We start from the raw sequence: 23742 nt of genomic DNA, 5'->3' as shown, positions 1-23742 counted from the left end.
AGAATAATCAATTGACAAAAGAAAATAAATAAACCCTCTGTCTTTCTGTAACTCCTTCATCCCTAATTGCTTGTCGCTGTTAATGGCTTTTGTGTCTTGAGCATTGCATTTTGTTTAGACTTTGGCTTATAAATAAAGATGTATTTCATGATTTTGTTACATATTGAGGACAAAACTCATGGGGTAGGAATGCATTTTCTGACATTGCTTATGTTTAAATAAATAAGCTTGCTTCAAGATATGTAATTTTTATTTAAGTAGTTCTTTATAGAAATGGACCAGCACTTAAACTTGTGAAACATGCCAGAATACTGCAATTTACAGACCAATCTCATCAAAATACAGAGGAAAATGTGAAATATTTCTGGTTATGTTGGCACAGTTAACATATTTTTAAGCTAACTAGTTACAAATGATATTATTTTGGGGGTTTATTGACCTAATTAGGATTTTAGGATTCAAATATCAACATTCTTATACTTAACCTAATCTTACAGCGTTGTTTCTTTTATGATCTTCTGTTGCACCAAAATAGATGTCCATGTCCGCTAGGTCTTGTGTGCAATACTTTGAAGTGTAGAAATGTTGTGGGGGGGGAGGGGGGAAGCAGTGGAGGTACACAATGCTTGTCCAGTGGTTTCAGCAAGCTGCCTCTGCATAAAAATGTTCAAATGCCATTGATGTGTCATGATTAATGCCTCCTGCCTCATTTTTCAGCCATCATCATGGTACACCACTAGAACCACCCCCACCCCCCCACCACCCAAAACAAAATGTGATGGGCATAAAGGAAGATTGAATGGATGGTTTTCAGGCTATTTATCAAGAAGTTAATAAGAAGGCTTGAAGGTAGTTGCACTTTTCTTCCAAGGGTTCCCTGGTAGGAATTTCCATTTCAGCTTTTGGAAGAAGCAGATAGCCACCAATGGGTGGAATACCAGATGGTTCCGGATGCACCAAAAATATTCTTTGTCTAGCTGCCTGTATCATACCACTCTCATTTCCAGGAGAAAGTGAGGACTGCAGATGCTGGAGTACCAGAGTTGAAAAACGTGGTGCTGGAAAAACACAACAGGCCAGGCAGCATCCGAGGAGCTGGAGAATCGACGTTTCGGGCATAAGCCCTTCTTCAGGAATGTTGATTCCTGAAGAAGGGCTTATGCCCGAAAAGTCGATTCTCCTGCTCCTCAGATGCTGCCTGGCCTGCTGTGTTTTTCCTACTCTCATTTCCAGACAGTGGAGCATATAACTGACAAAGGATAAATAAGACAGATTAATATGGATATAGGTTAGCTCACTGAGCTGGGAGGTTTGTTTTCAGATGCTTCGTCACCATGACTAGGTAACATTATCAGTCAGAATCTCTGGTGAAGCGCTGGTGGTGTGTCCCACCTCTCTATTTATAGATTGTGGTTTCTTAAGGTGGGTGCTGTCATTTCCAGTTTTTTTTTCAAAGGAAGGTAGATAGGATCTAAGTTGATGTGAGTTCCTGTTAGAATGCCAAGCCTCTAGGAATTATTGTGCATATCTTTGTTTAGCCTGTGCTAGGATGTGGGTGTTTTCCCAGTCAAAGTGGTGTCCTTATTTTTCTGTACGTGTGAAATGACACAACCCACCTTAAGAAACCAAGACCTATAAATAGAGAGGCAGGACACACCACCAGCACTTCACCAGAGACTCTCACTGATGATGTTATGGTGGTGAAACGTCTGAAAACAAACCTTTCAGCTCTGCGAACTAACTTTCATCTATATTATCAACCTGAGCTACAAATCTTCTCAAATATCATTAAGACAGATTAATTCCTGGTGGAGCACATTCAGAATACTTCCTTGGACAAATATCAGTTACAATATATCTTGCTATCAATGTTACTGCATAAGGGAAGCTTTTACCAGTGTGATTCATCCCCACCCCAGCTTGATTGTCTTGCTTGCCAAGTTAACAGCAGCTACATCTGTAAGTGTTGTCATGCCAACTTGAGAATGTCCATGAGGAAATATCTTCAAAGGTTCTGGGTCTTGATAAGAGTCAGAAACAGACTGAACATCCAAACAGGGTAAGACCGGGGAGTACATCTGCACAGTCGTTCTCCGCCTTAAAGTAGCAACGTTACATTGATGGCAAATGTCACTGCTGCTGTAGAGTAGAAGGAGCTATCATCTCCATAATTGCCTTCATTGTACGCCTTTCCACATTTTTAAAAACTCCATCTTCAAAAGCTTCTTGCATGTTGAGATACTTTTTGAACCTTTCCAGTGCATTTTAATTATTATTGTGGCCCTATTTGCTGCGTCCCTTTAATTGTCCACGTGTCTTTAAATTTCACTTGCACACCATTTCACACACTCACTTGGAGTATCCATTAAAACCTGCACAAGCAGTTGCACATAACTATCCAAATAGCTGATCTTTGTTAATTGCACTCTTAGCCAGATTATCATTAGCTTTTGATTGTTTCGAACTGGTTTTCACCCATATGTAAAAATTGACTGATTATCTTTCAAATAAGGACTTGATATAAATTAAAGTATTTGAGAGTGCTAATTTTAAAATATGCTGACATTGATTGATAAGGATGTAAATTTTTAGGATGTATACAACATTGCTTCATTGAAAAGAATTTTCTTTTTCCAAGGGGAATAATATAAAAAGATGTCTGTAGCATCATGTGGTACTGGAATTCTTTCTTGATTGCGCTGTTGAATTGAAAGGGAATATAATACTAGAATCGTTAAAATGTTCTACAGAACACACTGGCTGACTAATTTTAGACTTATATTCATAGGATCTCAGGAGAAACCACTCCTTTGACTGAGTGGGATGATGTGAGCTGAAGCAATGATTAAGCAATAACCAAATGATTAATAAGAATGCAAAACAGTGGAGTTGGGGAAACTCAAAATGGAAAATAATTGATCTAATGAACTAACTGATGCACTACCCATGAACTTTGCAGCATAAAGTGAATACATTCTTTTCCAATTAATCTATATTTGGATCTAAGGGGGGAAAAAAGGGTCAAAGATGAAATCTGCTATAGCTTTGATAATGTCCTGCTTGTGTGAGCAAGTTTTATCCCATAACCCTTTCCCCTCATATCTGGGTAGAAGGAGAACTCTCAGAACTCTCAGACTGAAAAACCTCTTTCTCTGACGAATGCGAAAGGGCTGAATAGAAAGATTTTTTTTAAAAAGAACTATCGTGCTGAAATATGATGGTCACTGAATACAGAACAGTCATAGATCACGGATACAGATCCTTCAGTACAACCAGTCCATGTCAACGATGTTCCCAAACTAAACCATTCTCACCTGCCTGCCTTTGACCCATATCCCTCCAAGCATTTATTATTCATTATTTTATCCAATTGCCTTTTAAGCATTGTAACTGTGCTTGCATCTACCATTTCTCTGGCAATTCATTCCACACATGAATCACTCTGTGTAAAAAAAAAAGTTGCCCCTTTTGTCTTTTTTAAATCTTTCTCCTCTCGCCTTAAAAATATGCCTCACAGTTTTGAACTCCCCCACCCTAAGGAAAAGGCCCTTCTCATTCACCTTATCTATGCCTGTCAAGATTTTATAAACCTCTATAATGTTTATAAAATCTCCTCAAACTCCAATGCTCCAGTGAAAAATGTCTCAGCAATTCCAGTTGATTTTCATAACTCAAGTCCTCTGTTCCTAGATTCATTCAGTACAGCATATGTGAAAAATGGAGGGGATATTTTATATTAAGATTCAGGAACATTTTCAGTAGGAAGTATACATTACCAAAAATGACACAATTCTGCCATTGGAGGAAAGGGAATGTGAAATATTTTATTCCATAGCACTAACGTGCCTCACCATCGTGAGCATTCACCCAAAAGTCAAAATGGTGTTATAACTAAAATGACTGAATATGTCTTTTATTCTGATGTATGGAGCAAAGAGAGAAATAATAGATTCTGTTAAGCAGAGCTGTTGCCAGTTGGAATCCATTGGTTGGGATCTTGCCACATCTCTTTATCAATAATATGGTGCTTCCCCAGTAGAAAGCAATTGATAGATAGCTTCCAAACTGAAACAGCAGTGGTACAGACTTCAGATATATATCAAACATTGAATACATTTTTCATTCCATGTTTAGCGTCACTGGTATCCATGGCTTGAACTGATACCTCTGTGAGATGGTGCCACATTATTCATCAATGTTGAGACATGGCAACACATAAATAAGAGATGTAGCTGTGTAATGATTTATTTCCCATTGTTATCACTAAAAATGCAATGAGTTTAGCTTCAATTGTTTTAAGTGCCTTCTATTTGTTACAAGAGAGTTTTCACTCTGAAAACAAGATAACAAAGGACCTTCACTTGGTGAGCTTCTAGTGAGAGTTCAGGTGAATCCGATTTTTCTTAGGAAAATGAATGGCTGCAAGAGGTAAATACCTTTAAGTCTTGTTTGGACACGTACACATCTCGAGATTTGAAATTATGCTTTGTGATATCTATAATTGTTCTTGATCAGTTTGCAACCTTTACATCTGTTAGGCTATTTGTTTTAAATGCATTTATATTAATGACTTATATACAATAGTAAACAAAAGGATTTCACAGAGAAACAGCAACAAAGTCATTCATTCATGAATGCTCTTCCTGAACTGACATCCATGGCTCATTATCGCCTGATGCTGCATCCTGAGCTGTTTCCTTGGCAGTTTGTCTTCAGTGTTGGTTTATTATTACCTTCCGCTGTCAGAGACACGGTGAGGAAGCCGATCCAGTTTTCCCCAACTGGAATGGAAATGAAACCCAGACTGTTGCTGTTACTCTGAACCATTGCTAGTAATCTCTCCGATTGATCTAACCTGTCCTCGACTATGCTAACAAATATGTGAGCGATATTGCAAGGCAGAATTTCAAAAGACAGCCTTTTCAAGGTAATATGGGGAGCAACTGCATTTCTGAGGTGTCAGCCACTTCCTAAGGTAAAGTTCCTTCTAAAATAAACAAATGGTGATGAGCGTCTGCATTTCCATATTTTGTTTCACTGTACGATGAATGATGGTTTACTCCGTCCTTGCCAAATAAGCCATTCCTCTTGTTGGCTGCTGTCTTGGGTTAGATCAAATATTTTGCAACTTTATTATCAGCTGAGCTTCCAAATTCTATCACAAAGATCATCTTCCACCTTGAAAACACCTGCCTCTGCAACTCTATCAACTCAAACAGCATCATTGGCGATTTCAGATTGAATTAATCTAATTCTCACTTGATTAGGGAATCTATCTAATCTAATTAGCTTCATTCTCAACAAATTTCAGCTCGCTCAAGCTCTGACCCTCACAGACTGCCCGGCATCAAGTTCTGCTATAAGTCCATCTCCACTGGATTGCATTGACTCACACTTTTCTAAAACTCAAGTTTAAAACTCTTACCCTTCTGTTTAAATATCTACGTAGCTGCATTCTGTTCGATCACTGTAAATTCTTTCAGGCCAGAAATCAACTGAAAAATCTCAATTCCCCTGACTCTAGATTACCACTCTGCATTTGTCTCATCTTACTGGTGGTCATGATTTTAACAATGTAGATCTGACTCAATGAAAATCCAGCTCCAAAAGCTCAAAGTTCCAAGGTTCCTTCACCTCCATGTCCCTTGAAATCTTCCTTGTTCTCGACCTCTTTGACTAAGACTTTGGCCAATTCTCTTGACCATTCTGAAATGCTTGGTTGTATTTTTACACATTAAAATTATAATGTAAATATGAGCCTTTGTTGTTGTTAAAAACAAAGACTGAAAACAAGAGTCTGAACCATTTCGAGCACTCTGACTGGACAACCAGGAGGCAGCAGGCAGTGGTTGGAAATTTGACCAGGATGGCCCTTAATTAGTTTGGAGATTGAACAGGGACCCTGATTGGGTAGGCCCTTGAAGCTGTAAGGCCCAAGAGAAGCCTTCCAGTTTCAGAGGAGCAGCAGGCTGCAGTAAAAGGTACATAACTTTAATAAAAAGGTGTCCTCTCCTCCACTATTTAAAAAAATAAATTTTTAAAAAGTACGTAAAACAGTAAGCATCCGAACATGAAACTGGGTGCTCAACTCCCAGGCAATTAGAAACGTAAGGACAAGGAATCGGTCATTCAGACCTTTGACTCTGTTCCACCATTCAATCAGATCATGGCTGATTTGTGGCCTAACTCCATGCACCTGCCTTTGACCGTTTTTCTTAGGTACGTTTTTGTTAAGCAAATGTATTATCTTTTGATTTAAAATTAAACTAATCCAGCATCAACTACCATCTGTGGAAGAGAGTTCCAAACATCTACCACTCTTTGTGTATAGAAGTGCTTGCAAACCTCTCTCCTGAAAGGTGTGGCTCTATTTCTCAAACTAATAAACCATAGTTCTAGTATCGGTGCGAATCATTTACCTTTATCTAACCTTTCTTCTCCTGTTAATATTTTGAAGTCTTTCAATCAGATCACCCCTTAACCTTCTAAATTCTATAGAAGTCAGGCCTAATTTATGTAATCGCTCCTTATACTTTAACCACTGAAGTCCAGATATCATTCTTGTAACTCTTTCTTATACTCCCTCCAAAGCCAGTAATTTGCCCTCAGTTCCTGGTGTTTCTACCTTAGTTAATAGTCTGTTCTGTGGGGTTTTATCAAATGCCTTCTGGGTATCCAGATAAACAACATCTGGAGACATTGCCCTTTCCCCTACTTTAGTCACCTCTTGAACTAATTCAATGAGGTTTGTCAAGTACGACCCACCTGTTCCGAATCTATGTGGGCTGTCACTGATTAATTGAAAGTTTTCAAGGTGTTCAGTTACTTCATTCTTGATTATAGACTCCCCAATTTCTCCACTGCAGATGTTAGGCTAACTGCTTTCCTCTTTTGTTCCCCTTAAAAAGTAGAATGACATGCTAAATTTTCCAGTCTAGAGAAACAACTTGTGTATCTAGGGAACTCTGAAAGTTTACATTTAAAAAGTCAATAATTTGCTCTCCCTACTACTTAAAAACTGTGAGGTCCTTGGGATTTGTCCTTCTATAATTCTGTTCATTTCCTTGTTACCAATATTTTACTTAAGTTAAATTTATTCTGTCCCTGTTCCACTATTAATTTTCTCGGGACATTCAGCAAGCTATCTTTCTTTTCTACCATAAATACTGAGGCAAAGCAATTATTCAACATACCTGCCATTTCCCCACAGTCATTGACAATATCTCCACTTTCAGTCTGTAATGGTCCAACATTACTGCTGAACAGGAGACAGTGAGGACTGCAGATACTGGAAGCCAGAGTCAATGGATGTTGAAGCTGGAAATTACTCCTGAACACCCTCTTTTCTTTTATGTAACTATAACATTTCTTCTTAATGATTTTGATAGCATGTTTCCAAGTATAATCTCTTTTAATAGCTCTTACAAGCAGCTTTGTGGCCCTTTGCTGGTTTTTGTATCTTTCCATTCAGCAGGGTCTGTGCTGTTTTTCTATGACTCTATATGGGTTGGCCACTTTGGGCAGAGATGAGAAGAAATTTCTTCACTTAGGCTGGTGAACCTATGGAGTCCTGTACCACAGAAGGCTGTGGAGGCCAAGTCACTAGACATCATTAAGAAAGGATTAGTTTTCTAGAAGCTAAAGCAGCCAAAGGATAGGGGAAGAACATGAGAGTATGGCATTGAGTATTAGCCATGATCCAGTGGAATGTTGGAATAGGTTCAGTGGGCCAAATGGCTTACTCCCGCCATGTTTTATGTATCTTTTGCTATTATTGAAAGGGTTTCCAACTTGTAGTATTGGTAGATCATATTCCAAAATGATAGTTCAGGATTTGCAAGTTATCCTTACTGTGTCTGGTTGTTGTTAAAAGGATTTATAAGTTGTCTCAGGGCAATAGAAAACTTAATAAAATATGGTTTAAGTTGATTAAGAAAAATCAACCTCTTTACTCAATGAAAGCCCTTTGAAGTTGTCAAAATCACTGTTTTAAAAATTAAGTCAAAAAGTGATTTTAGAATTCGAGACATTATTAACCCGCCTGGTTAGTTCAACATGTTTATTGAGTGAATTAAATCTTCTGGTCTCCTGCAGTTAATATTGAGCTTATCTTACTTACAATCTTTCTTTAAATCAAATTTTTGCCAAACAATTTCAAAATGATTCCATGCTTTTTAAAATTGATGTGAGCACTGTATAATTTTGATTAAATTTGGAGGAGATACAGCACAGTGGCTCAGTGGTTAGCACCTCACCGCTCAAGGGACCTGGGTTCAATTCCACCCTCAGACAACTGTCTGTGTGGAGTTTACACATTCTTCTCATGTCTGCATTGGTTTCCTTCAAGTGCTCCTGTTTCCTCTCTCAGTCCAAAGATGTGCAGGTTAGGTGGATAGGCCATATTAAATTACGTGTACTAAATTTCCCATCGTGTCCAAGGTTGTGTAGGTTATGTGAATTAGCCATGGGAAATACAGGATTACAGGGGTAGGGAAGGGGATGGGCCTGGGTGAGATACTCTTCAGAGGGTCAGTGTGCACTTGATGGGCCAAATGGCCTGCTTTAACACTGTAGGGATTCTGTGATACCATCATAAGGGAACATCTAAACAAAATTATTGTTCATATTGCAATTAATTTGACTCAGATAAAGATTTGTAAAAATATCATCATCAATCTTTTTGAAAAAAAAATTAAAGTCACCCTGAATTGATTCTGAATGTCTAAATGTCAGGAATATTTGGTCGTATTTTATGATATTTTGAACAGATCTGGGATCCTTGTCAACACAGGCAGTTGTTTTCGAGAATGCAATCTGGAATTTATGGATAATGTGGGAAAATAGGCTAGCACATCTTCAATCAGCATGTGACTCACTAAAGACAACGGCGAAGCAAATGTTCTTTCCATGTCATTATTTAATAAACCATGTAATGCACTCCACGTAATCTCATGTGATTTGGAGTTCAGTCCCTCAAACTTGTATTGTTATTCAATTTAATCATAGGTGATCTGCATCTCAACTTAATTTGCCAACAGTTGATCATCCTTCCCCCTTCATATTCTTACTTAACAAATCTCTGGTGATAGTCTGTCTTGAAAATTTTAATTGACCCAGTGTCGACAGCTTTTTTGGGCGAGCAAGTTCCAGCTTTTCACAATCTCTTGTGTGAAATGATCCTTCCTGATTTCACCAGTATTTTGATAATTTTTAGTCAGTCTGCACTAATTTCTTATAATTTGGGCATGCAGGGAACCTTGAATCTCTTTGTTCTCCCATAGCTCCAATACTCATGTCAATAGATGACCTTATTTAACTACACTGAACTCCTGGTAACTCATTTATTCTATCTCTGCCCTATTGCAACTTACTCCTCCCAACCTCTTATTTTCATCTGCAACTTTAGATAAATAATGTTGTATTCATGGGTCTAGATCATTCTTAATCTATACATACACAGATAATAAAGAGCAAGTCTTGTGAGGAGTACTCCTGGAGAATTTGGGAAAATGGAGGATAACACTGCAAAAATAAAATGTTAATCCTTACATGATTGCAAAAGGAACTTATTTGCAAGATACAAAATGTAAATTGAGTGCTTTAAAGCTCATGGTGTAGACTGGTGATCAGATCCTTTCAATACATAGCCATTCAGAATGAGTACTGCTGATAAAAAAAACTGCATTCTTGCAGCATAAGGTCACATCTGGATTCCACACCCGAACAGTCACAACTTGGAACATGGTACTTGATTTGAATACTAAATGTCATCTTTTCTATGCTGAAAAACATTTCAGCAATGAATTCATATATTGTACCACTCCTGAGCCCCTGCCCCAACTTAGACAAAATGTGAGATTTGTAACTTTTATAACCTTGGTAATCCTTGAAAAGAGTGAGTCTATGCAATCATCTGGTGCATGTTGGATCTAGACGCCCTATTCTGAAAATCTGCCTCAATTGCATCCATGCATTAGTGCCATCTGTGCCTGCTGTACTGTCTGTGACATAGCCATGGCTAATCTACTGGTTGCTTTCTGAAAATAGGTTTCAAACAGCAAGGGCCTGCACTCAGAGCTGTTAGAATGGCAGCAACATACATTCACTTTGAAATCAAGGAGGAGCAGTTAAGTATTGATGCAGTAATCCATCAAAAGAGAAACATCCACACCTATCATCTTTGAGTTTTCTACTGTCAGATAAAGGGGTACTTTTACATTGCAACCAAGCTGATCATTTTGCATTTTGTTCTTGCGGCTGCATTATAACAGGAGTCCTTATAAAATGAACCCTTTAGAATACAGAGATGAATCGTGCCAATAATTTTAAAGAAGGTTTATTGTGAATCCCAGTAGCAGAGAAGAAAAGGTTAATAAGCTTCCCCTGGTAGGGCTAGTGCCGATTCAATTAAAAGCCACATCCTGTCTTCCCGTGCAGCTGCACTGACAAACTTCTGTCACAGCCACCCACCCAACACAAGGCTTTGTTCGTTTTTTTTTAAATTGTTTACCATATTTCCCTGATAAAATTTCCTGTCTTGATTTTACTTGAAATCATCACATTGCATAAAATTCACAAAAATAAAATGACTGCTAAAAGTGGATTTGATCATTCCGTAATTAAAGTAATTTGTTCAGATATTAAATTCAAAGAACTCAGTTGAATAACTTGCTCAGTTTTATATGCACACTTCATGAAAAGAATACTGTACATTGATTGTTACATTAATGATAGTGGAATCATAATGTCAGTGTGGAAATGGAACACCTTTGTATCAGTAATGTCAACGTGCAACATACTGATCAGGCAATCACTTCTGCCACATTTTCTTGGCAGTTGATGCTTAACACATACTATGTGACCACTACCTTATGATCATGCCCTCTGCTACAACATAAAACCAATTAACTAGAAGATAAATAACATGTAGAATGGCTTTGTATTGCTCTACATTTCGTATTGCTCTACATAAGGACATGGAGAATAAGAATGGGAGAATGTTGCAACTTAATAAGGTATTGGTTAGGCCACACCTAGAGTATTATGTTCATTTCTGGTCACCACATTACAAGAAGGATGTAGAGGCTTTGGAGAGGGTGCAGAAGAGGTTTACCAGTATGCTGCTGGATTAGAGAGTATGAATTATAAAGAAAGGCTAGAAAAAGTCTGGTGTTTTCTCTGGAATGGCAGGGGCTGAAGGGAGACTTGATAGGAGTCTATAGAATTATGAGATGCGTAGATGGGGTTGACTGTGAAAATCTTTTTCTCGGAGTTGAAATGTCTAATACTGGGGAACATACATTTAAAGTGAGAGGGGCAAGTTCAAAGGAGATGTAAGGGGCAGGTTTTTTTTTACACAGTCTGAAACACATTGCCAGAGGTGGTGGTAGAGGCAGATATGACAGGAACTTTTAGATAAGCATATGAATATGCAAGATTGAAGGGGTAGGGTATGGACCCAAGACAGGCAGAAGGGATTGGTTTAATTTGGCATCATGTTCAGCACAATATTGTGGGTGCAAGGACCCATTCTGTGATGTACTGTTCTATGTTTTATGTAGAAGTAGACTATAAGGCCCAGATATGCCTGCTTTGTTATTCAGTATCATAATACTTCACTTTCCCACCCACTCCCTATATCATTTTGATTGCATGGGAGGCCAAGAACTCTGTCTCCAGCTTCAGTTTGTTCAATGATACAACCATTGAACTCATGGGGTAGAGAATTCCAAAGATTCACAATGCTTTGAGTGAAGAATTTTCTCCTTCACTCAGGCCTAAATTATCAGCCCCTTACCTTAAGATTGTGTCCCCTTAGTCTAGACTCCTCAAGCAGAGGAAACAATCTCTCAGCATCCAGTGTCACAAGCCTATTTATAATCTTCAGCATTTCAGTGAGATCACCTCTCTTCAAAGGACAATTCTGCCTTTTCCAACGAACCCGTACTGTGAACCTTCACTCGTACATTGTTCAGTCCTCTTTCAACCTCCCTTAAACCTGGGGCCAAAATTACTCACATTGGTCACATCAAAGCTGTGTATAATTGTCAGAAGACTTCTGTCTACCTATACTCCAATTACTTTGAAAGACCAATGTATCATGTATTTTCTTCAATGTTTGCTGCACCTGCATATAGTTTTTTGTGTTCCTTGTACATGTACACCCAAGTCTCAAGTCACGCATGCATTGATAAGTTTTATCACTTTTAAAAATATTTTGCTTTCTATTCCAAAGAAAAACCTTAAACTTCTGCACATCTTAGAACATCTGTAACCTTGTTGCCCACTCACTAACTTTTCTACACCTCACCACCTTTATAACCTCCTACCTTGCATTCCTATGTAAGTTTGTATTCTTTACAGATCTAGATGCATTATTCTGTCACAGTGTGAATAGCTCTGGCTACCAACTTGAAAATGCCATATTCATGCTTACTGTCTGTTTCCTGTTCATTAACCAATTCTGCATGAGCCGTTATCTATTCCCAACCTCTTGTGTGGCTCTTTACTAAATGTCTTTTGGAAATTGAAGTACACTACATCTACTCATTCCCCTTTATCTGCCTCATTAATTACAGCCCCAAAAATCTGCAATAAATTTGTCCAAGAGAACCGGCTAAGTATCATTAAAACAGAGTTTTTGCCACAGTTGTACATCAGTAAATGAATGTTGAATTCCAGATCTGCTGTTAAGATGAGAAAGGCAAGCACTTGTGAGTAGTAACCAAAACAACTCATGCTCTAGATTTGTGACCAAGAATATGGCCATGATTGTGACCAAAGACAAGAATTAGACTTAGAAATTAAACATATTTTCGTTCTTTTACTAATCATAGCAAAGCATGTCAAAATGAATATGACGTGTATAAAGGATATTATGAACCACAGAAATGTCAGAGTTAGGAGTGGGCCTTAATGTTAGAAAGTGAAGGATCCTGGTACAATGGCAGATTAGAGCCTGAAGCACATTATGGAGACTCTGATTGCGATGTGTCAACAGTATAATGAAGAACTAAGTCAGTTTACATTTTTTTAAATTCTCATGGGAAGTACACATCATTGGCAAGACCACTATTTGTTCCCCATCCCTGAGGCGATGTTGGTAAGCTGCCTTGCTGAATTGTTGTAACCCCTCCCGTAATTTGCTATTCAGTTGTATCCCGCCTGTTGAATGTAAGTTTGCTTGATGTTTGACCAGGAGATTGATTTTCCAGTGTGCTAGTAACAACGAATAGCAAGAAATGCTTTAATAATTCCAAAATTTTAGTGTGGGCTGATACTAGTCTTTCTCAAACAAGTAGTTGTATCACAGTGTGATTTGTTTGAAATTGTTTTAAACTCCAATTGCACTAAAAATAGCAATAATTACTGGGGGAGTGGAGGAGTGAGGGACTTGACCACATGATTTCAAAAAGCCTAATTCCAGGATTTCTGAAGTGATCAGGGAATCTACAGTAGGTGGCCTGAAGTTCTGCCCTGTCCACAATCTATTTAACCTTCTCCAAAACCTGCTGAGGAGGTCCAGATTCGACACATTGTTCTGCTTGGTTTTCCTTTTGCTTCATAAATGTCTCAATTACAATTATGCACGAGGTCTCTGGTAACTGGCTGTTTAGTTGAAGTAGTTGCATTGGTTGTTTTCTTGAGTAATCCATGCAGAACTGTGCACAGGTTTGAGCTTTCACAATTCATCCCTGCTCTACCATCAACTTGAAACACAGTCAATTGTAAAATAATTATTTCTGGCTTATGGATGATTCGTGTCTGTATTAATTGTCCAGTCCCAGTTGCTTTAGAAGGTCTTTAGTGATTCTTTTCCATCAACTGAATCTCTTGTAAGGGCACTTCAGGATTTAAGGAGGAAGTTTTTCAACTTGTGTCCGCTAATTTGCTGGTGGATACATAGGACATTAGGAGCTTGAGAAATAGATTGTGACCTTCAGTTATGTCAGAAAGTCTTCCAAGATCTTTTGGACCTCTTATTGGTTCCTGCTGGCAATCACTGAGCATCCATCAAGCTGTGTAAATGGTCACCCTACTCTTGCTTCAGGACCAAACAGGAACATAAAGAAAACAGGAATATAAGTCTGTGGGATGGCAGCCTTTCTCAGATTATCAGTTTCACGCACATAGCCCAAAATGCAGAAATATACATGAAATGAATAGACTTCTACATGAATGTGCAGCTGATGTTCAACTATATGGAAATTGGAGCCTGTTGTCTTGACGTTATTGTGATCCCTTCACTCTGTGGCAGTCATTAATTTCTACTTTCTTTCACGTAGATCATTAGATCAGAATCTGACTGCTTTTAAAGCCCTTAATGGAAGCCACACTTAGTAGCTCTGGTCAAGTCATTGAATTTCTTCTTAAAATCACTGCAATGTGATATAAGCCTCCTGGCATTCATGTGCTGTGTTACCTTTACCCACTGTTGTGCTGTCAGGCAGAGCACTCGATGTCCATCTGTGAGGAGCAACAGTTCTCTCCTCCTGGTCATGTCTTTTAGCAATGTCTCAAAAGCACAATCAGAGAAACATTGAACTTTGTGTCACAAACAGTTTCCAGCTCACAGCAGCTCTGTGTTCTAATATTCTACAGAGGCTTTTCAGAGGGGCAGGATCTTTCAAGCCTCTCATAATTTCCTGCCCTGCCTTCCCAATGGCTGAGCTGCAGATTATGAGCATGAGAATTGTTCACTTAGCTTTCTCCGTGACAATCAGTAGCTTAGAAAACCAAATATATTGTTCCTGTAATGTGTTTTAAACAAAATCAGTTTACCAATCGATTATCATAAATAAGTATTTTAGTATCACATTCGTAGTTGAAGTTGGATGTGACTGTATCACGGACCCCAAAATCAGCATGACAGCATTAGGAACAGATCCCTCTAAGTTGCTGTCTAGTTGCTGTCCAGTGCAGGTACCACTTATGTGTCCACATGATCTGTAGAGAACTCTGGTATACGGAATAAACATCACTCAGCTACAGTATATGTGAGTGTGAAACTCCTTTGCACTGTGAATTCCATCTTACAATATCATAACTGAGAACATAAATAAGCACTGAGTATATTATGATATTCTAACAACCTTTGTTTGAAAGCAAAGCTATCAAACCTCTATCTCAAACCACACTAATCCACACCCTGAATCTGAAGAAGTGTCTACGTGAGATGCTTTTCTCCCTTCAATTATATTATAGATTGACTTGTGTACATAGTGGTGTCGTTGCATGAGAACTCTTTGCATTGTCAAGCGCGTGTAAAAGTTGCAAATATTTATTAATTTCCCAGTCGCATATAATCCTTATATTATGTGGCAACTTTTCCTTTTAAAATATATGTGGCAAGGTTCTGGGAAAGTGATTTGCCTGGAAATTCTTTCCAATTTGACATTCTGTCTTTTATAGCATGCAATAATTATATATTTGCAATCATGACATTCCCACGTCCAACGTCCCAATCTATTTCTTGCTATGACCCGTTAATATTTCTCCATGTCATTAGTGACTTTGTTTAGATGTTATGTTTGAGCTGAAATATTGTGTGATTTTTATGTATGTCGATGAAGGTCTCTGCCTTCTTGACCTCTCCCCTCACCTGAAAAATGGTGACATACAGGTTTAATTCATCACCATTAATCTCTTTCTAATCTCCTCTGGGACTGTGGCAATTTGATCTTTACCTTTAACCTTACTACAACTTTGTAGTAATATTTACACTCTACTTTTGAGCTTTTTAAAAACTCATTTTCCTTCTAGCCCTCCCGCCAGGGTCTTTGAGAATGAGGAGATAATGTTGATGGTCTTTACCATAATTGCTGGTAGATTTTGATTTTGCACATCTACAATGTCAGATATGTTGAATTAGATATTAATAGAGCACATGAGGCTGTTGAATTTCTCTTACTGGTAGGGCAGTACTTTAATAATAATTAGGAAAAGCAATTGGATCAAGATGATCCATCAAGAGACTCAGAATTGGAAACATCCATCTGATTGGATGGTCTAATCCGAAGAGAAAAGCGATCCCAGCAGGTGCATTTAAAATGTTGAGACCTTTGATGGAAAAGAGAATCAGTAGGGATGTACAACAGATGAGCAATCCCTGCTAAATTTAAAAGTTTCACCAAATACAAGCTTAAATGGGTCTCTGCGGAGGAATTATTCAACAGATGGATGGAACACCACAATCAGGCTTTCTGCCCAGCAATACCCAATCATGAACTGGAACTATATCACCACTTACTCACTGTCACTGGACTAAAGACCTGGAACTCTCTTCCTGACAGTGTGTGGGAATACCTGCAGCAGAAGAACGACAGTAGTTCAAGAAGGCAACTCAGCACTACCTTCTCAAAAGCAACAAATGCTGACCTTATCTCCTCATTCTCAAAGACTCTGGCGGGAGGGCGAGAAGGCAAATGAGTTTTTTAAAAGTTCACAAGTAGTGTGTAAATATTACTATGAAGGCAAGAGCACATTATAAAGGGAAAAAAAAACAAGACATTTACAGAAGGCTCAGCACAAGCAGAGTTCACATGGTTTTGTGAAGGGACATCATGTTTGACAAAATTCCACGAATTCTTTGAGGACAGCATTTAGAGGAAATGGAACAGGTAGGTGTAGTGTATTTGTATTTTCAGATGGCATTGAGTTAGGTTCCATATCTCAAAATAAAAACTGCACAATATAAGATTGAGAGAAAATGTTACCACATGAAATATTTGAATCATGCAAGCAAGTAGAATTATGTATTCATAAATATTAGCAATAATTTTCAACCCTCCATTAAACTTAAAGCCACAATACTTGCAGCCAGCGTTCATTTCCTAGCCATCACAGTATTTCAATTGGCATACGACAACAGGCAGAAGTTAACAAAAACTACTTATAAAAAAATTGATGGTACACTTCTGCACAAAAAAAGCCATCACCCCAGACATAGCTTCAAACTAGTGAGGTCCTAGCTAATGAATTTATATTGCATATACACACAACTGGAACATTTGAACCAGATGGTTGCTTCCCTTTTTATCACATTTCAGATCTCAATATCAGATTTAAACTGAACAATTAACATACAAAGTCCAATATGATAGTGTTCACTACATTTACCCATTTAAGTAGCTTATGAACTAATGCAGCCTTAAGCTAAGCATTCGACATTCACTTGCAAGGAATTCATTACCTCTGTGATTTCAAGTTTTTCTCCCTCCCAGTTAGCTGCATATTTATTTGCTGACAGCTTTAAAACTGTTCTTTCTTATTTGAGACTTCCTTTTCCACTCTTCTGTTGCCATCTCCCTTTGTCTCCAATACCTCCTGAAGGCTTCCTCTCCTTCAACCCTCTTGCAATTCCCTTCTCCTATCTTCCCTCTTCTTCATGTTAGATGGCCCCCTGCTCTGGTCTCCTGCAAAAGACATGTCCCCAGTACCCGAGAAAAGGCAAAGTGCAAGGCCCTCTGCAAAAGACATAGGGTAAGGCCTCTGAGAAAGATAAAGGCCATAGCCCCTGGCAAAAAACGTGGCTCATGGCACCTGGCTAAATATTACCATAGCCACCATTTCCTTTCCGAATTGCTCACAGCTTCTCCAATCACAGGTTGTTTCACTGCTGTGTTTGCTGGTGCTCAGCTTACTGTTATTGGAGGAGTACCTCTTCATCAATTCTGTCCAAACAGAGGAATTACTGGAAAATCTCAGCAGGTCTTGCACCATCTGTGGAGAGAAATTAGAGTTAATGTCTCTGATCCAGTGACTCTTCTTCAGGATAGAGTTTCTGAAGAACAGAACAGTGTGTTACAGATCAAGTAGCTGGGTCACATCATCACGCCTCCTTGATATCCTCCTTCTTCCTCACACTCCTGTGGTTGGAGAGATTTAGGGAGCAGTTAGTTTTGGATCAGTTTGGGATCTCCTGTTCATTGTGTCATGGATTAGATAAGCTCCAATTGCTGAATTTGAACTGTTCAGACATTGAAAAAAAGCTTCTAATTCTGCTTCATTATTGTACCTTCATCCTCTCCATGTTGCTGTTTCCAGTGTTCTTTTAAACTGGTGTTCTAAATTTGGCCAGTACACATCACTGAAGGAACAGTAATATATTTCCAAGTCAGTGGCTTGGAGGGAACTTTCATGTGATCGTGTTCCCATGTATCTGCTACTCTTGTCCTCCAAGATGATAGTGGTCTAGGGTTTGGAAGGTGCTTTGATGAATTTTTGCAGTGCATAGTGTAGATGCTACACTGCTGTTGCTGTTGCTGTTGCTGCTGAGTGTCAGTGGTGGAGGGTCTGGATGTTTGTGGATATGGTGCCAATCAGTGAGCTGCTTCATCCCAGATGGCGTCAAGTTTCAGAGTATTCCATCACGCTCATGATGTGTACTTTGTAGTTCGTGAACAGACTTTGGGATGTCAGGCAGTGAATTACTCGTTGCAAGATTCCTAGACTCTGACCTCCTCTAGCAGCCATGATTCAGTTTCTGGCCAATGGTAACCTCTAGGATGTTGATAGGGATTCAGTAATGGTAATGCCATTGAATGTCAAAGGATCACAATTAGATTGTCTATTATTCGATCTAGCCATTGCCTGATACGTGAATGTTACTTGCTACTTGTCAGCCCAAACCTGATATCATCCAGATATTGTTGCATTTGGACTTAGATCTCTTCAGTATTTGTATCAGGTATGATTTCAGTGAACAGCAGAGAATTGTCTCCCTGATTCCCATTGACTCCAGTTTTACGAGGGTTAGTTGATGCCACACATGTTCAAACATAGTCTCGATATTAAGTGCAGTCACTGTCCCCTCACCTCTGCAATTCAGTGTTTTGTCCATATTTGAATGAAGGCTGTAATAAGGTCAGGAGCTGAGTAGCCCTGGCAGAACTAAACTAAGTGTCATTGAGCAGATGTAAGTACTGTTTGCTGGCACTATTGATGATTCCTTCAACCACTTTGATCAATATTAGACTGATAGGGTGGTAATTGGCTGGGTAAGATTTCTTCTTTTTGCGTCAAGAACATGCCTGGGCAATTTCTCACATTGTCGGATGCCCGTGTTGTAATAGTACTGGAACAGCTTGGCTCAGGATGTGGCATATTCTGACCTTCAGTCCGGAATGTTGACAGAGCCCATAGATTTTGCAACATCTTGAGACTTTCAGTCTAGTCCAAACTGGATCTGAAGCCAGACATCTGAGGTGAAAGATCAGTGCGTCATTGCACAGTCTTAAGAAAGATCCTTCACTACTATCTGTTACTGTCACTTGTATGCTATTTTGTGTTTACTTTTATTGTTTATATGGAGGTATGGATGGAATGTTAACTGCAGCTTTCTGCAGAAGTGACAGGGACAATGCAGGACATGATTGTCTAATTATGTTTAACCTGTGGAAGTACTCTACTCCAGTAAACTCAATCAAACCCAAAAAGCAAATGATATTAGCTACTGGGAATTCTGTCCATTTTGTGAAACTATTAAGGGTTTTACTTGCTGTGGCTTAATTATTACAATGACAGGTTTATATAAAAAAAAAGGTGAAGGGAAAAAAATGAGGGTAGTTAATGTATTTAAATGTTGCTAACAATTCTCATCTTCCCACTTATATGCTAATGATAGTTGAATTATATATTCACAGAACATTGTTACTTTATATAATGTTTTGCTATTTTCCCTTTGATTTGCAGGGCCGCTGCATAAACTTCAGTCGAGTCCAGACACAGTAAAATTGAAGAAGTCAGAGCTGTTTTATTTCTTTACTACCTACTGAAGAATGATAAAGGATTCTCTACTTCCAACCGACATCGGTAATCTTCTCTAAAGATGGGCGAAACACTGTCTTGGTGACGCTTTTTGGTAACTCATCACAAAACTGCAGCAACAGCAATACAGATTTTCCTTTAACCCACCAAGAACTTTATGGCGATTTCTTGACAGATGTGTTGCTTCTCTCCTGATCTTCAGCCCAGAGTAATGGCATGCAGCAATGGCAAAAAGTAAACATTAATACTCATCACCCCCTAAAAGAAAAATACATTGATTCTTGGCACTTGAAGTCACTTTGAACTTTTTTCCAGTCTGACTGTAATGTGCTGTTTTGGGTCATCACATTTTATAGACAGAGCGTATTGTCAGAAAGGAGCCTAATACCCACAGGCGGAGCGACAATCCCACCAGGCCTACCCGGTGCATAAGTTCATTGCCTTTCAGCTATGTCACATTACAAGATCTTTCCAACTTCACCACTTTACAATGCCTTACGGGAGCCGTCTGACTGAAAATCTTGTCATTTTCCACTGAAAAGTGCACACGCATGACAAAATGTAGGCAGGATGCCCCAAGGTATGGGAATCAGCTAGATTTTGCCCTTTAGTTTTTGAAGACACCTTTCTTTCATTATGTGCTGGGAAAGGAAATTAATAGAGCGTTATCTTACAGCAGCACTGCCTGTAACCAAAGATCTTCTGCAGAAATTGAGACATTGGTGCTTTGAGGCCAGGCATAGTGGCCGGTGCTTTGCCATTGCTGTAATCCTGTGTTCAATCGCTCATAACCTGTCATCCTATTGAAGCAGTTGCATTGATCTGCATATTTCTGTAAAACAAATAAATAAGACAAAATAGAGTATTCCTTTTACAATCCAAGGCTGTACAGGCTGCTATCCCCCCATTCTTCAAATCTCCAAGGGCTTTACAGTGTCACAAGCCAGCAACTCTCTTTGCATGAGAATTTCAAAGTTTAATTAATATAATTAAAGGCAACAGCAAGCAGCAGCCTGTGAAGATTTTGCTCATCTTTTTTATGCTTTTTGACATTGAATGACCTATTACTATTTAAGCTTTGCTTGAATTTTTAAAATATACTTTGCACTGGTTTCATTTGAAAGGGAAATAAAGAGGTACCCTTGTTTGTAACCAAACAATGAAGGTATATCCTCCTGCTGCAGCCTCTTTCCAAAATATTGGGAAAAAATATATTTCTTTTTTTTTTCCAACCGTCTTGTCAAGACGACAATCCCAAATGATGTCAGTATGAGCAGAAACACTGTGGGGGAGAAGAAAGCAGCAGCTGAGAAAAAGCTCGAATGATGCAGTCACTTTCGATACTGTACATGAAATGCAAAATGGATATTCGAGTCGAAACCTGACAAAGCGCGCCTGCTTTGATGTGAACTGGTATAGACAATGACCAGTGGCTGGGTCAGTGGGATGTCTCTCTGCGAGCACAGAAGCTTATCAAATGACACTAAAAATAAGTTCAACAACCATCACATTTGAGAGAACAGGCGAACATTTCACATTTGGTGGGCATGCAAGTGCGCGAGATGGGAAGAGCGATAGTGAAAAGTCCTGGTCTAATTATGCTTTTGAGCTGTTCATCAAAATCACATGGGACATGAATGTTTCCCTTGGTTTACATGCAAAATTTATGATGTTGCCAAAAGAAGCTCTGTGTATAACCACTTGCTTAATCTTTTGCTCATTATTGTTTCAGGTCATGGCAAAATTGTAAGTACTACCTATCAATATGTCACAAAATAAATTTTGCAAGGATTTTTGAATCTGTCTGATTTTTATCAGAGGATTGAAATAAAATTGGGGATTTTCAGAATCTGTAGAATTGGGTTTGGTATACATATTTTTAATGAAGGAATTTCCCCATTTTCCGAAGTCCCCCCTTTTACTTAAGAACCATCTCCATCTAGCCAAAACTTTGTGCACATTTGAATTTACACCAGTTTTGAACAAATTTGACTAGTTTAATCTTGCACAGACTTGTATTATCGTAAGAAATTTGTTCCGATAATTTTCTTAACATACTTAAATGTTAATTTTCTTTCTTCTAAAAATAATTAAAACAAACTATCACCAGTATTTATTGTCTCCAGTAAAGCCTATGTGCTTGCTGGAGATCACCAGAGTGCAGAGTGCAAATACAGATTTTGGACTTTTGCAAAATCAGTGCAGATTATCCATATTTATTCTCGTAATCTTTTGTAACAGATCAGCATAATGTACATTCAATCATGTTTAACATATTATTCAAGACTTTGTGCATACGTCCACATACGGAATAATAACACATAATGTACCTAAGGACACTTAAAACAAAGTAAAATGGATTTATTATACAAAATGACACAAATTGATTTATTCACTGCCAACCATCTCTCCAAAGACCTTGGCTGATAATTTCTTTCTTTAGAAAAATATAAGACAGCAGCAATAGTGAATGGAAAAAAAAAGTTCTCTAATATATCAGGCAGGATAATTTGCAACCATAGAAACCTTACTGGACTGAATGACTATAAAAGCCACATGTGACTGAAAACCCAAACACACAAAAGTATTTAAAGCTGAAAAGCAGTTGAAAATATACAGAGATAATAAATTCACAAATTTGGTAGCTTTTATATGCTGTCATATTGCTATGAATTTAAAAAGTACACATTTACCTAACTTTCACATTTTTTTTTAAAAAGCACATGCAATTGATGTAGAGTTTCAGTTATGCATGAGTTTCTGTTTGTCTTTATTTGTTAAGGTGAATATTTAATTCCACTTTCCTTTGTTAACAAGATAAATCAGTGTGACAATAAAATTGAATGTATATTTTAGTTGTGACTTCATTTGCAGATAAAAAGTAAATTTGCAGACACTTGGCATCAGATTAAACAGGTCTGTGAAATTGAACCAACGTTATAACGTGCAAGATGTGTTTTAAATGCATCCTCATAGTTTTTCTCTTTAATTTTGTACCATGGGCAGAATGTTAATTAATTTGGTTTATGTACTGCACATGTAACCAGCACTTCCAATAGCAAGCTTAAAATAACTTGGACGTTTTGTACACCGATATCAAGCAAAAATTCTGTTGCAATCCATAATCTATATAGCTCATTTTATTTTACAGGTGCATGCATGCAAAAACTGTACCTTCCATACAATTGGGTTTTTAGAATAAAGTGTAGAAGGAAAGCACCACATAAGCCAAATATAGAATGCTGTCGGTTTGTATAAAATGCTATTTTTCAATTCATTCAGATGTGTTCCCGTAAACAAACTTAGGCTTGCAGCATATAAGTATGAAGGGCACAGTTCATCTACTATGATGGCAGTCTGAATCCAAGTGTGTTTTGCTTCACTGAGATGCCTTCAAGAGATTTCGTGAAAAGTTAATCTAAATTGATAAGCTTTCTGAAGAAATTTCCAAAGACCTTAATTAGAATTGTGATTGTGACAGTGCGAGATACAGAGATTCACTGCGACGTGGCGATCAATACATACAAATTATTTTACTGAGCATACACTGAACTTGCTGGAGTATTACAAAGAAATATTTCTTTGCATTGTGGTGTTTTTAATAAGCAAATAAAAGTACAGAACTATTAGTTTATTTTAACCAATACTGTTGTCCTTATTTTTAGTACAAGCAGAGAAAGTAAATTACTTTCTGCACATTAAAGAATTTAAGTTTGGCATTGTTAAAATTAAAATCAATATGATTTGAATGAAATTCATCCCCTTCTATAAACACATTAGATTTTCATTCTAAATTGATTAGCACCTTTGTTAAGTGGCATACAAGAGTTTCATAAACATTTCAGTGCCAATTACTAATACTACACAGTGTCAACTTTCAGGAGAAATTACTTTGAATTTAGAGCTGATTTGTGTGGTAATTGCAATAATGCAATAGGGATTTTGTTTTCAGTCCAAAAGTTTTCAGCAACAAAA

The 23742-nt window shown here is 38.1% G+C and overlaps 1 protein-coding gene across 1 annotated transcript in view; it reads left to right on the top strand.

The window, feature by feature from the left end:
• Window positions 1-23380, top strand: part of antxr2a (ANTXR cell adhesion molecule 2a) — a 228839-nt gene extending 205459 nt beyond the window's left edge. Inside the window, exon 17 of the mRNA XM_072592512.1 lies at window positions 19693-23380. Coding sequence (XP_072448613.1) covers window positions 19693-19731 — 39 coding nt within the window. The 3' untranslated portion in view covers window positions 19732-23380. The remainder of the gene's footprint in view (window positions 1-19692) is intronic.
• Window positions 23381-23742: the final 362 nt, after the last annotated feature.

Source organism: Chiloscyllium punctatum, chromosome 1, assembly GCF_047496795.1.
Source record: "Chiloscyllium punctatum isolate Juve2018m chromosome 1, sChiPun1.3, whole genome shotgun sequence".
Taxonomy (NCBI): domain Eukaryota; kingdom Metazoa; phylum Chordata; class Chondrichthyes; order Orectolobiformes; family Hemiscylliidae; genus Chiloscyllium; species Chiloscyllium punctatum.
The sequence above is the reverse complement of the archived record's forward strand: the minus strand, read 5'-3'. Positions and strand labels throughout refer to the sequence as shown.